The sequence below is a fragment of the Mytilus trossulus genome, chromosome 6 (genome assembly GCF_036588685.1).
Source record: "Mytilus trossulus isolate FHL-02 chromosome 6, PNRI_Mtr1.1.1.hap1, whole genome shotgun sequence".
NCBI classification, from domain to species: Eukaryota; Metazoa; Mollusca; class Bivalvia; order Mytilida; family Mytilidae; genus Mytilus; species Mytilus trossulus.
This window is the reverse complement of record NC_086378.1, coordinates 79,376,114-79,391,665: the sequence shown is the minus strand read 5'-3', so window position 1 is coordinate 79,391,665 and position 15,552 is coordinate 79,376,114. Positions and strand designations below refer to the sequence as shown.

Sequence of the window (15,552 nt, the reverse complement as noted above, 5' to 3'; positions counted from 1 at the left end):
TTGACGTAAAATAAGATTTTAGCAGCATAAATGTCAAACGGTTTGATATGTTGAAACATTTATTTCATTTATCGTAATCGCATTTTTCTATAATCTTTACATTTCATACATATTTACGTGACTTGCAGTTGACACAGTTATCACTATAAAAGAGTGCATCTCTCGGTTTCGGCATATACAAATTTGTTTTAACAATGTCTGGTTTTACCTAAGAGAATCATGATGTCCTTTTTTTAAATCTTTATTTGCGGCTTTGGATTTTTTTTCTCAATGACAAAGCTTACACACGGTGGGTATGGTTGTCCTGCGAGAGAACGTACTGTGCTGGTGATTCGGTCCTGACGGGTGCTGGTGATCAATGAAAAAATGTAAACAAAGACGAAAATGATGATTTTTGACGTTTTCACTAATAAAAAATGGAAGAAAACAGTTGAGATTGTTCAATTTTATTTCTTATGGGTTCATATATAAACCATTGAAAAGTTGACCCTCTAAACTGTTTCAGTAAGCGTAACACAAAAATGCTCATTTTCAGAAAATCTTGAACTGAAAAAATAAAACAAAAATGCTCATAGAGTCCGCTTTCTATACCGCAATCCACACGACAAAACTATTTTTAAAAAAAACATTGCAATTTATAAAAAATGAGCATTTTCTCAATTTACTCATGTCCTGATACTGTGCTGGTGGGTCCTGTCATTGTGCTGGTAGGTCCTGATACGGTGCTGGTGATTTTGGATTAGAAGTTGGTCATATTTGAAACAAATGTTACAAAATCAATAAAATTGGGCAGATAATTGTTGTCAATAGGATCTATTACTCCTATTTAGCTCTTGTGCATCCATTTGGCTGTTTAATATGTGTTTTCAAATGATCGTAACTTGTATAACATAATTACATAAAAGGGCAACATCTTTCGTCCAATATCAGAGAACAATATATAGTATCTAAAATAATAATAGTTTTATTAAGATATTAAATGCCCCTTACATTGATGCCTCAACAATAAAGCCCATGCCGCATAGACATGTTTGACAGCGCTCCGCATACCCCTCCCCACTTCCACCCAACCAACCCTCCTCATTTCCTCCTTCATTGTTACAGTGGTGTACCAAAACAACAATATATCACATTAAATAATTACACAAAGACACACATTATTGAACAACGAATGCTCGCAGGTACTGAACGCTAGTTCAAAGCCACATTTTCAACTATATACTAGTAGATAAACCATGTTCACATATACAAAAATCTCAATCGTGTCGATTAAAAGTCTCAAAACTTAAGTTCACATTTTAATGTTTGATGAAGCAGAACTTTAAAAGTGTGCAGTGAATCTTGTGCTCACAACAGTTATTGTCAAAATTATGTTTACATGAGACTTATAAAGGAATTAAGAAGGTACCAAGAAATGTTTTACAGTTCAATTTAATTATCATGAATGGAAGGTGAATGGAAACTGTGAGGGTCAAAATCTTAAATTGCTTATAAATTTTTGCTGGACCCAGTTTCGTTATCTGATCTGAATGTTCTGAAATGTGCAAGGTGGATAGACATTTTGATTTTTTTTACTCGGAAAGTTTTGCCCTAATTGCTCGAACTTTTGCAATATTAAAGCCGATTTCAATGAGTGTGAAGACAAAGGGAATAATTTTGGTTATATTGCTTGATGAACAGAAAAGTCATTGTTAGGTTATGTAAACTACCCTACTTTAAGAGTATATACTAGTCCGACAAATGACACATCTTTCTGTCTGTCGGACCAGGCTACTTCGAAAGGAGGGTACGGTTTAGCTCACAAGCAAGCTAACCAAAGATATTATGTTTGCCTATATACTCGATGGAATCGGCTGTAACTAAAAACTCGAATACATTTTAACAGACAGTGGTCATGTTTGTTGATGAATATTGTCTTTTCTAGATTCACTCTTGAAAAATCATTTGGTAACATTTGGTCAAGTAATTTCAGAAAAGATCTTTTTGTAATTGCGGACGCCAAGACAATACATGAACCTCACACGACCCCTCGACACAGGTGAGCTTATATATGATCTTATAGCGATTCAGGTTGATAACCATTTAAGAATTGAATGCTTCTTTTTGTAAATTTATTGGGGTGTAAAAGCGTTGACCGTAGTACATTTTGTATGAAGCGCTTCATTCTAAAAATGTGCACACGGTCAACGCTTTTACAACCCTATAAAGTTACAAAAAGAAGCATTCAATACTTATAATTACATTTCTTTTAGCTACAAATGCAGGATCATGAAAACACGAATTTTATTATTGTTTTATTTAATTCACCTGTGCACTTTATTTTGGGACCACGTGTTATCATGAATGAAAAGTTTTATTGAGCAATGCATTTGATTACGGAATAACACGTTATGTCCAGTTAGCCAATCAGAATAAAGTATCATAATGAAACATACATCTAATGTAATTATTTGAAATTAAGCCAGTTTGTGTGTGTGTGTAGATTTGTATTGTTTTAAACTGGTATGACCTTTTAAAGTTAAATATAGGTGTTTAATCTAAGAATTTCTTTTTTAAACTCAATTCGTAGTATGAAGCTATTGATTGATTGATTGTTGGTTGCTTAACGTCCAGTGGCAAGTATTTCATGCATATTCAGGACGAGAACAAGTTCACAATAAATACAATAGGTAGGTCTTGTCATAAAAGAGGCCAATAGTCGTGGAATTTTGGACTGCCACTGGAAAATGAGGATGTATTGGATAAGAACAGAAATTTTGCCTTGCAGCAGGCCACCTACGGACCCCTCAAAGAGTTGCTGCAAGGGTTATTAACGTGCAAAGAGCGTGGCACTCTCTTTACACGAGACATCGGATTTAACGTCCCCATTCTGACCGGACGCGACTGCGAACTTGATACATCCCGCACAGCCAAACGGACACCCCACTTCGGCAAGCGTTTTACTGCCGGTCAGGAGAAGACCAAGTGACCATATCTCTATTTCCCAGTAACCCTTGGGGAATTTTGAAATGCACAATTAACAAAGCAAACGTTAGTTTCAAATACTTTTAAATAGATTTTTAAGGATAATGTACCCTTGCGTTGATCCGATGCTAAACATAACAAAAGTCTCTTTACAAACGTCTGTGAATTTTCTACAAAAATAGTGATTTTCTTTTCACCAAATTCTCTTTTTCTACTAAAAACAGTAATGAACTATAAATAATAATGCTTTGCAAGAAGTTTCCCCTTGATATATGTACAAAATTATGTCTCCATTATTCATTGTCTGTGCTGTTTTAATACTTTTGCAGTTTGCACATTTCGTAATTGACAAGCCACAGAAGGGGTCATAACCATACACGAAAAGATAAAATATTGATCTGAGTACTTAATTTGCATCTCTGAACCCCCACCCCGGTTTGTTTTTAGGAGGGTGTCTAAAAATGATCGATTACAGACAGCCGAGTACGCATTTTACTTTCCAGGCGTGTTTACGTTGATTGTTACTGTCCTGAAAACGGATAGATGGAAACAAAAATGTTTGATATATCTGGCTTTAGATTCGTTTTTTTTAAATATAAATTAAGGCTACATTTAAATATAATAATACTAAGAATTGACAATATAAAAAAATGCAGAAAAAAATGGATGAAGTGAAAAAAATAGTATGGAGTCATTACTACAGAGATGGTGTGTTTGACACACAAAACTTAAAAGCTAGCTTAGTGATATTACCAATATTAAAATAAAAGTGTATTTTAGTTATGTATTTTTTCCATTTACTCATTTTCAATTATAATTAAGGCACATTTGATTTTTATTCATAAAAATATTTAAATATAGTAAAGTAGGACACATTGTTCACTTCCTCCTCCGTAATTCTTTATCAAAAATATTTATTTATTTAGAAATTTTGAAATGAAAAAGCTAAGAAATCTTAGTTTTGTTTATAGTGGTCTCTAGGTTATCTCGTCTTCATTCTCTGATATATTCTAGTCTGCCCTTTCATTAAATAGTGATTTGTTTTAGTGTTCTATCGAACTTTCGAAAAAAAAAACTGATAACCGTTCAGACAAAAAAGTTATGTTGAAAAAATCTTACAGATAGAGCAAGTGATCCTTAATGAATATAAGATACATTTTTCTTTTAAAATACAACTTTTCAATCTTACGGGAAACTATTCCAAGCTTAAAACTTTCACTGCAACCTCGCTCTTACTTATCCCCATCACCCCCCCCCCCCCCCCCCCCCCCCCCCAAAAAAAAAGAAAAAAGAACAAATCCCGCATCTATTGTCATTCTTATAGTCAGCACTCAATTGTTCACAAAAAAATGTGATTTAAGCTGCTAAAGACATATGATTCAAACGCTCAGAAAGTTCTTTGTTCTATATTTTTTCTCTCCATTTTTATGCAAAACGGTAACCTTTTACATTTTTATTTAATGGGTTATTGTTGAAGGTATTACGATGACGTATGGTTATTAACACATACTTCCTTTGGTTTCTTAAGGAAACTTGTCCATTGACAACAAACATACCACATCATCTACTTTATATAAGTATTGTATAAATTGCAACGTATTTTGGTGATCTTGCAAAATGATCGTAATCCCGAAAATCGTAAACACATTTTCTTATCTTAAAAGGGGACAAGAAGGGTTCAATTAACAGGCCAATAAATAAGATAACAGTTAATTTTAAAAAAAAAAAATAGGGGTATTTTTTCTTGCATAATAACAGTAAACGGATTCAAAACAATGTTAATTTCAAGAAAGCAGGCAACAGTTAATTAGTCAATAACAGTACAGCATCAATGATCTTGAATATATGCCACTTTTAACTAAAATATAAAGGCACAGAACCAGGACATCGGAGCACAGAACCAGGACCGTTTTTCTTATCACCAGCACCGCGTCAGGACAATTCCGTTAAACGAACTTGCACGACTTTTGCAATATAATATTGTTGTAATATACTTTGCATGGTACTTATGACGCATCAGAGAAAAATTAAGCAACAAAACAGTCGTTTTTATTGCCGTTCTGATACAATGTAAACAAACCCACCAGCACAGAATCAGGACCCACCAGCACCCGTCAGGACCGAATCACCAGCACAGTACGTTCTCTCGCAGGACAACCATACCCACCGTGATGAATTAGCAATAGCATGAAAAACCATTAGGTGAAAATAACATATTCATTCGTGACTTAATTATATTTGCCGTACGAGTACAAGAATTTGCAAATGATGTCGCATATATAACATACTATATTTAATTATTCTATTTAAATTGAATGGTTTATTATATTCAACTTGTTTATTAAAATAAAATAATACATGCATTTCTGCTGTTGTTTTTTTATTTGGTCGGGTTGTTGTCTCTTTGACACATTCCCCATTTCCATTCTCAATTTTATTACTCGTTATTGAAATAAATTACAACTGAAAAACCTGAAGTCCTAATATAACAGACACAAATATTTTATGGAATCACTTATACAAATTATCGGGTATAGAATAAATGTCCTTGACAACAAAATTACATAATATACTCAGGAATAGAAAGCTGTGTCCGTGTGTAAGAGGTCTGTAGATGATCTTATGAAATTTACAGGGTTTTTTTCAAGAAAGGGTTCTATGTTTACTTCGTTGAACTTTATTTGCAAAAATAACCAATTTTGATGTTTCTCCTGTTAATCACTACAACTTGACAAGGATCAATATCTTGATATAGGAAATATAGGAAGATGTGGTGTGAGTGCCAATGAGACAACTCTCCATCCAAATAACAATTTAAAAATTAAACTTGTCTAGTCACATTTTTTTACTGCGTACTATGAACAGACAGTTTAGTTTGGTTTACCTGTAAAGAGTCTGTATGTTATATAGAGTACTTTGTTAGTCTTTTATTATTTTAATTTTTGTTTCTTGTGTACAATTTGGAAATTAGTATGGCGTTCATTATCACTGAACTAGTATATATTTGTTTAGGGGCCAGCTGAAGGACGCCTCCGTGTGCGGGAATTTCTCGTTACATTGAAGACCTGTTGGTGACCTTCTGTTGTTGTTTTTTCTATGGTCGGGTTGTTGTCTCTTTGATACATTCCCCATTTCCATTCTCAATTTTACTAAGTGAAATTAGAAGAGATTTTTTTTTTAAATCTTTTACATTTTGTCTGATAAGGATTAAGACTTCGAACTTGTCTACTCTGTGAATCTTTCAACAAATTCATTGATATAAAAAAAATACCGAACTTGTCCATATGAAACAAGAAAATACTATAAATGTACAAAACAAAGTATGTTTTTTTTTTTTTTTATCTTGCATAATTTAAAGTCGTTTACATACAGCTGTGTATTGACTGATTCACATCTAACAACTCCATTCTTTGGTGGCGACAACGACCGACATCTTGAACCAGAATCTGTCAAATTACATAGAAGTAAAATATGATCTATAAAGCTAGTTTGAAAAACAAATATTTCATCCACTATTCGGACAATGTAATGAAAGAAAGGCGAAAGAAACAAAAAGGTAATTCAAACTCGTGAAACGAAAAACAATTTAATGAATACATTTATGCAATGAATAATAGGTTATAAGTAACGTCACTTGAATGTAAACGGAAAATAAAATAGCTGCCACTGAAATATTTTCAAAATGTAGAAATTTAATGTTTCTTTATTTTATTCCTTAAGTTTCTTCAGTAAGTAGAGTAATTTAACCTTGTTTCGTCATTGGATCGACATTGATGCTGGTGTACCGTAAGTCCAGTATGGTCAATGGCTTGGCATTGGCAATGATGCTTACATCTTTATAAAGATAAGGTACGGAGCCCTCTTGGTATCACACAGATTATACAGTGCCTTTTAAAGTCCTGCGCTGAAGATGTGTAAAGTCTAGCGCTGGAGATGTAAAGTCTAGCGCTAGAGATGTAAAGTCTAGCGCTAGAGATGTAAAGTCTAGCGCTAGATGTGTCTAGCGCTAGAGATGTAAAGTCTAGCGCTGCAGATGTAAAATCAAGCGCTGAAGATGTAAAGTTTAGCGCTGGAGATGTAAAGTCCAGCGCTAGAGATCTGAAGTCTAGCGCTTGAGATATAAAGTCAAGCGCGGAAGAGGTAAAGCCAAGCGCTGAAGATGTAAAGTCTAGCGCTGGGAATGTAAAGTCTAGCGCTGGAGATGTGTAAAATCTAGCGCTGGAGATATGCAAAGTCAAGCGCTGGAGATGTACAATCAAGGGCTGGTGATGTAAAGTCAAGCGCTGGAGATGTAAATTCAAGCGCTAGAGATGTAAAATCTAGCGCTGGAGATGTAAAATCAAGCGCTGGAGGGGTAAAGTCCAGCGCTGAAGATGTAAAGTCCAGCGCTTGAGATATATAGTCTAGCGCTGGAGATGTAAAGTCAAGCGCTGAAAATGTAAAGTCAAGCGATAGAGATGTTAAGTCTAGCGCTGAAGATATTAAGTGTAGCACTGAAGATGTAAAGTCAAGCTCTGGAGATGTAAAGTCTATCGCTAGAAATGTTAAATCGTGTTATATAGCGTGTTGCAAATAAGGATGCAAGAAAGGGATCAACTTATTATTTTTAAAACTCGAGCGCATAACTGGACATCTTTGGCGCTTGACATTAATTCTCGAGCGCATAACTGGACATCTATGGCGCTTGACATTAATACTTTATAAAAAAGAAGATGTGATATGATTGCCAATGAGACAACTATTCACAAAAGACCAAAATGACACAGACATTATCAACTATAGGTCACCGTCCGGCCTTCAACAATGACCATAGCCAATACCGCATAGTCAGCTATAAAAGGCCCTGATAAGACAATGTAAAACACTTCAAACGAGAAAACTAACGGCCTTATTTATGCAAAAACAAATATGTAACAGATAAACAAACGACAACCACTGATTTACAGGCTCCTGACTTGGGACAGGCACATACATAAATAATGTGGCGGGGTTAAACATGTTAGCACATCTCCAGCGCTACACTTCACATCTCTAGCGCTTGATTTTACATCTCCAGCGCTAGACTTTACATCACCAGCGCTTGATGTTACAACTCCAGCGCTTGACTTTACATCTCCAACGCTTGATTTTACAACTCCAGCGCTAGACTTGACATCTCCAGCGCTTAGCTTTACATCTCCAGCGCTAGACTTTGCATATCTCCAGAGCTAGATTTTACACATCTCCAGCGCTAAACTTTACATCCCCAGAGCTAGACTTTACATCTTTAGCGCTTGCCTTTACATCACCAGCGCTAGACTTTAGATCTCCAGCGCTGGACTTTACATCTCCAGCGATAGACTTTACATCTTCAGCACTGGACTTTACATCTCCAGCGCAAGACTTTACATCTCTAGCGCTAGACTTTACATCTCCAGCGCTAGACTTTAGATCTCCAGCGCTGGACTTTACATCTCCAGCGATAGACTTTAAATCTTCAGCACTGGACTTTACATCTCCAGCGCAAGACTTTACATCTCTAGCGCTAGACTTTACATCTCCAGCGCTAGACTTTACACATCATCAGCGCAGGACTTTAAAAGACACTTTATAATCTGTGTGAGACTAACATGGCTCCGTAATAAGGAGATGTGGTGTGGTAATCAATGAGACAACTCATGATCAACCAAAGTCTAAATAAAGTGGATGTACGTTCAGTCTAACTAACGGAACATGTAAAAAAAGATATACTAGTAAATGTATTTTAACTTTACCTATCGTTGGTCTGTGTTCATACATTTGTATTTTGATACTTCGAAATATTTTTGTAATGGTCAAATTTGAGGGTCCGAAAAAGTGCTCAACCATAAACAGTTGTTACAGTATTAATATTCATATTAAATAATTGTTAGTTTCATTAACATACCTATACAATCAGGGAAGGTATTCCCACTAGGCCATGACCCGTCTGCCTGATTACAGGTACGAAACTCTACCGACGTAGTCTGAAAGGTGAATCCACCATTACATGTGGCATAACATTTCCTGGTGATAAGGAGAAAACGAATATGTTACATGAATTGAATATTGATAGTGTGATGCAAACACTGTAAGCAACTGCTAGTACTCTGAGACTTGCACTTTTGTTGTTGGGATGTACAAGTACCTGTTCACGTTCACTCTGTTTTTGTTATGTGTATTTCTGTTTGTATCCATATGATCAGTTAATCCTATTTTAACGGATTTTTATAGTTCGTTTTTGTGTTGTTGTATTAAACCACTGTCACAGGTTATAGGAGGGTAAGGATCCCGCTAACATGTTCAACCCCGCCACATTATGTATGAATGTGCCTGTCCAAAGTCAGGAGCCTGTAATTCAGTGGTTGCCGTTTGTTACTGTGTTACATATTTATATTTCGTTCATTTTTTTGTACATTAGTTTGGTCGTTAATTTTCTCGTTTGAATTATTTTACATTTGTGAGTTCGGCCGTGTAACAGGGAACAAAGCGTTAAATACTGGCAGAAAACAGGCTTCAAAAACATGATATCGAGTTACTCCGCTTTGTCAACATGCATCAAACTGATTTGTTTATAAGAATTGTTTATTTATTTATTTATATGAATCAAACTAGTTGTAGATAAAACACAGAAGAAAGCAAACAAACAGAACTTCTTCAGCGAAATTTCCAAGACGTAGGCGATCGGACAGCTAAATAAACTCATCACAGATACCAGAACTAAATTTAGTATATACGCCAGACGCGCGTTTCGTCTACAAAAGACTCATCAGTGACGCTCGAATCTAAAAAAGTAAAAAATGCCAAATAAAGTACGAAGTTTAGGAGCATTGAGACTAACATCGTTCAAAAAAATGTAGGCTACGCACTGTAAGTACGAGGGACCTTAAACAGTAAACATGTCTTAAAATCGCCTTGCCTTCTTTTATTACTCTAGGAAAAAAATCAAATAGAACGCATACCCACTAAACACATAACGTTTAAAGAACGTTGTGGATTGGTTCCTGTAAGGTTATTTCGGACCTAAACGTTACACGAACGTTGTAAGAACGTTAAAATGAAACGTTACAAATCAACGTTCTAAGAACGTTTTGTTTTAACGTTGTGTGGAAGTTTCAGTTTGGTTATGTTACAAGTAATACGTTGTAGAAACGTTTAATATTGGTTACTTTTTAACGTTACTTTACTAACATTCTAAAAACGTTCGAATAATGTTCCTAATTTATTTTTTTAAATGATCTTTCCAAAAAAAAAATAATTATCAAATTGATAGAAAAATGCAAGTAATATGTTTGCCGTCTTGCATGTTAATCAAACCTTTATTTTGCTTCAGAAAGGCAATGCTGAGAGTTTTTAAAACTAAAAAACCAACACTGTATTAAGAACAAAATAATTTCTTATTCCGTCAACATATAGATTGCTCGATTAAAAATTAAAATTCATTATTCTCATTAATTATTATAACTTTTTTCATTCAACTTTAATTTGTGAAACATGATTATCAATTATATACAAAATGATATTTGATACAGCCATTATGTTAATCAAGCATATTCTGATAAGGTTGACCTATAGAATGATGTTGACCAGATGTTAGACAAATTTCAAAGATAGTTGCTATGGTAATTAAGGTTATAGGAAATCTAAGTGTAATGGGATAGTCACTTTTGAGACTATTTCCTGTCGTGTATTTGTAAGAAAGCAGTAATAACAAAGAAAACAAAAGAGAAAATCGCATCATCTAAAGAGAAAGAAACATGTAAGTTGATTGTTACTTTAAAAATTCTTATATACGTATATGATTATGAATGACAAAAAATACATTTATAACCCTTATCAATGGAAAAGTGTATTTTACAATTTTCCCTGTTACATACTGTTTCAGAATGTTGTTTAATTATATTTAGTTCATACAAATTTAAAAGAATTGGACAAAATACACAATAAATTCTTTTAAGTTAGTAACATATAGCAATCCTTACTGCCACATCGGATTCGAAGATTGCAAATATATATGCATAATTGAAATGTTAAATATTATAATACCGATAATGCTGTTGTATTTAGATTTGACTTCATATTTTTTCCAATAGAATTATTCATTTAGTTAGAACATTTTTTACATGGTCCTGTTTCCTGTATTCATATCTACCCTCAATTGTCCGGCTAAACTTAGCAAGCTCAGTGAAGTCTAACAATCTAAATAAATGTTGGAAGATGTGGTATGAGTGCCTTATCCCAATGGAATCGCCTTGTATAGTCAAGTTTTAAACAATAGTCTTTTAGGATTTATTATTTTCAAAAGAAGTATACATTGAGTACTCATTTGTTCATTTCTTTATTACAGGGGCAGTGAAATAATTTTTATGAAGATATGCTACACTGGATTAGAATTAAACAAAAGACGGATTCAGAAAAAGTGCCAAAAGAAAGGGTAGCAGAAAACAAAAGGAACACTCTTGTGAATACAACCCATGTTAGATTACAAAACTATTAAATTACTGTATAAACCTAATAAAGTGAAATTACAGAACTAGGAAGTACATATAAGTGTATGAACCTGAAGAAGTGAATTACAAAACTAGGAAATAACTGTATGAACCTGATGAAGTGAAATTACAAACTAGGAATTTACTGTATGAACCTGATGAAGTGAATTATATAACTAGTAAATAATTGTATGAACCTGATGAAGTGAAATTACAGAACTAGGAAATAATTGTATGAATCTGATGAAGTGAATTACAGAACTAGGAAGTAATTGTATGAACATGGTGAAGTGAAACTATAGAACTAGGATATAACTGTATGAACCTAATATTAGAAGTGAATTACAGAACTAGGAAATAACTGTATGAACCTGGTGAAGTGAATTACATTGACAGAAATGAAACATCATGGATATACTTTATAATTTTCATTCTAGATCTGATGTTGCAACGTGTATTTACATAAAATAAAAGTTTTTAGAATTTGCTCCTTGTAAAATTAAATAAATTATGTATTGGTATTCATATTTTTGTATTAATTATTTAAGAAAAATAGGTAACATGGATGTGTTGATTTAATTCATTCAAATATGGGTACAATTCCTTATAGATTGTTATTTGCTAAAACGTCCATTGGCAAAATGTTCATGCATGTTCAGGAAGATGGAGAGAAAAACAACGTTGGGCCATTGTTGTGCCAACATACAAATTTGGGACTAGGCTTAATTTGGGATCCAGATTGGTAACACATAATTATATTTAGGTTCCAGTTTGGTTACACAAGGTTCTATAAAGGTTCCAGATTGGTTACACAAGGTTCTATAAAGGTTCCAGATTGGTTATACAAGGTTCTATCAAGGTTCTAGTTTGGTTACACAAGGTTCCATTTAGGTTCCAGGTTGGTTTTCCATAACGTTATATCATAACGTTCTTACAACGTAACTGGTAGTCCACACTTTTACGTTTCAACAATGTTAAATCACAACGTTCTCACAACGAAACAGAAACGTTCTTGGAACATTTCATGAACGTTTTTGTGTTTTGTGGGTAATTTGGTGCCTATAACAACTCAATCGACTAAGAGTAGGAGACGACAAACAAAAGGGCTTACTTTATTGATAGATTCGGTTAAATTAAGACAATTTAGTTAAAAAGTAATACCATCAATTATTGTGTTACAGGTGGATTTTTTAAAGATTGCAACTACTACACCCCAAAAAAACATTATTCCAAGATAGAATAAAGTTCCATATAAATCCGACATAAGTGCAGAGAAGAATGACAGAATTGAAATTCTAAAATCACCGAAAACTATACATGTATATGATAGGATACGATCATAACTTTTGCCAAAAAAAATAGGGGGTGCTTTCGTTGGATTTCTATACATCCAAGAAAGCAAATATTCATGTATTTGTGCATCCAAATTTATCGTGTACTTCTAACTTACAATGTTCCACTATCGTTGATACAGAACACTTGCCCATTTATAGGTTGATTTGGTTTTTTGCAGAGACTGGTTTGACACTCATTTTCAGTGGTAAAATATCCTGAAATCGCCATAGATGTATAAAATTAACAGTCAATTCATTATATAGGCAATATTATATGTTCTGTTGAAGATAAACAAATTGTTATTGCATAGCATTGTGATTTCTTGAGTTGTGGGGTGCAACTAAGATTTCATCTTTCTCGCAGTTATTCTTGTTTGATCAGGTTTGAATTGTTTACATGCGTAATGTCTGAACATATCTTATTGTCTATGTAAACAATAGAATTGGATACAAGCTATACTTATGTAACAACTTAACATAATCCCCTCCAGATAAATACTCTTTTAAAAAATTCAAGATTACTGCAGTTATATCATTTAGTACAAAATGGAAAATATATACATTTTCTTATGTTAAGACAATAGCAGATAGATACGAGTATATTTTTAGACACATCAAAATAATCAAAGAAATTGTTTTATATGTAGTTTATCTGAAAAGGATTGGGTTTTGTATAACACCAATTAAGTATGTTCCAAAGGAAAATATGTTCTATGAAAATAGCAACTATAAAGTTTTGAATATTTATAACAAGATAATCAATAAAATGTATGTGCAGTGGACATTCAACGAAAAAATGAATCGCATCTTCTAATGGACAACAACAAGCACATTTAGGTCATTTACTGAATTAACTCTGTATAATTCGGCTTTTATGGGAATAAATAAGTGTAACAATTTTGGATGAATTTTTTTTTTATCTCCTATTTCCAGTGAAATAATATTTAGGTAAAAAAAATGGAATGTCATTTCTCTGGATAGTAGTTTTGGAATTTGGTGTTGATTTTTATTTGATCTAACGGCAATAAATACCATGCACTAATCGGAGACGGACACAATTGTTTAAAAATAAATGTCCAATCGACATCTCGGCTGTTCTATATTTATTTTTATAACTTTGTTATACATATTATCTTCATTATATGTTATGTTATCATTTTAATCAGATACTTTGTTGAAGTGTTATATTCCTGGATTTCTCAACATTTTTTCTATTATAGTTTGGTTGATAGCGTATTAATCTTTTCTAAGTGAGAGAAAAAAAACAGACGAATCTGAAAATAATAACGGGGTTTCCGTTTAATGAATGATTTTCTTTCAATTGTATCCACCAAGGTTCCTATAACCTTAGGCAAAGTTGAACTAATAAGGAATTTTATATTTTGGTTTGGAAAAGCGAAACTTTGGGCGCCTAAAATTTATGAATTTTATTTTCATTTTTCCAATATCTGTTTGGTCTCTTTTATGATTTTTCTCGCTTGTTTATATATCGTTGCTACAGTAGTTCAAAAGGTTTATCTTGCTCTCGCTTGTTTTTATCCTAAAATTATCAACAAGCGGGCAGACGTGAGGCGGTTTCCTATAATCATGTATGTATAAGTGATAAATTGTCAAAACTTTATTTCAAATTGCAAACCTTAAATGTTAACAGTCTTTGATGATGAAAACTTACCTAAAATAAGTAAAGAAATAATCAGGGCGGTGTCCATTTTGATTCTGAAAACATATCCATTAACCAAGGCGTGCCTATATATCGACCATGGAATCCGCAGATAGATTTTTATTGTTTATTTTATCTATTTATTAACACGTATCAGACAAGCATACTTTTGATTTGAATACATTAAATGCCATAATTTATTTACAGTAGTTGACAGTGTTTCAGTAAGGTAACTGTAAGTTTACACAAAAACTTGGAGACTAAGAAATGTCAATATTGGATCAAAATACTACTAAATATTACTATAAGATACGGAAGAACTTTGTCATAAAGTATATCTGCATATTTGAAAGCGAGACAGTTGTCACGTGTCAGAAAGATACGGAAGTAGATAGAAGGTTTTGGATAGGATTAAAAAATAGAGAATAGGGAACAATAAGCACATAGTATAGAATAAAGTTATAAAAAACAAAACGAATAAAGAAAAAAATGGCTTAAAAATAAGAATAGGGAATCGGCTGAAAAAAAAGTTTTTTTTTTTTTTTTATTAAATTAAAAAGTTCAAGAAACAGAAATGAAGGACCCCTCCATTTGCACCCTGTTATGGAATGTGTTGTATCATCTTGTTATCTTTATCAAGGAATTACGATATATACTAAACAAATAACAGTTTTTTAGTATCGTGTATTTGATCAATTGTCAAGCTTTCCAATGATACAAAATAGTTTAAATAATAGTTATTTTAATAAATATGTTGCAGCAATGAAGGATTATTTCAAAAAATGTTATATGGTTTCCATCTAGGTACACTTATAAAAAAAATAGTTTATATGGTATTACTTTGAGTTTTATTTTTTTCTTATAGTTTTAACTTAAAATATTAGTATATTAAATTATATTTTATATATAAAGGGACAAGTATAATCTCATTTATTTGCAAGACTGTCACAATGGGTGCCACATGTGAAGAAGGAACTATTTTCCCTTCCGAGGCACATGAGTTCAATCTTTGATGAGATTCGTGTTGCTTAGTCTTTAGTTTTATATCTGATGTTTTGTTACTGTTGTTTGTCCATTCGTCTTTTTAGTTTTGGCCATTGTATTGTGT

At 33.1% G+C, this 15,552-nt stretch overlaps 1 protein-coding gene across 5 annotated transcripts in view; it reads right to left on the bottom strand.

Moving 5' to 3' along the window:
* LOC134721951 (lactadherin-like) overlaps positions 1–14,701 on the bottom strand; it is a 40,432-nt gene extending 25,731 nt beyond the window's left edge. For 4 of the 5 annotated variants that reach the window (XM_063585282.1, XM_063585285.1, XM_063585283.1 and 1 more), the window contains exons 1-4: positions 14,457–14,701; positions 12,901–13,000; positions 8,870–8,988; positions 6,335–6,410 (exon numbers count right to left, since the gene is read on the bottom strand). In XM_063585282.1, the coding sequence (XP_063441352.1) occupies positions 6,335–6,410; positions 8,870–8,988; positions 12,901–13,000; positions 14,457–14,493 (332 nt within the window). In that variant the 5' untranslated portion in view covers positions 14,494–14,701. The remainder of the gene's footprint in view (positions 1–6,334; positions 6,411–8,869; positions 8,989–12,900; positions 13,001–14,456) is intronic. The other variant, XM_063585286.1, reaches the window with a different exon arrangement.
* Positions 14,702–15,552: the final 851 nt, after the last annotated feature.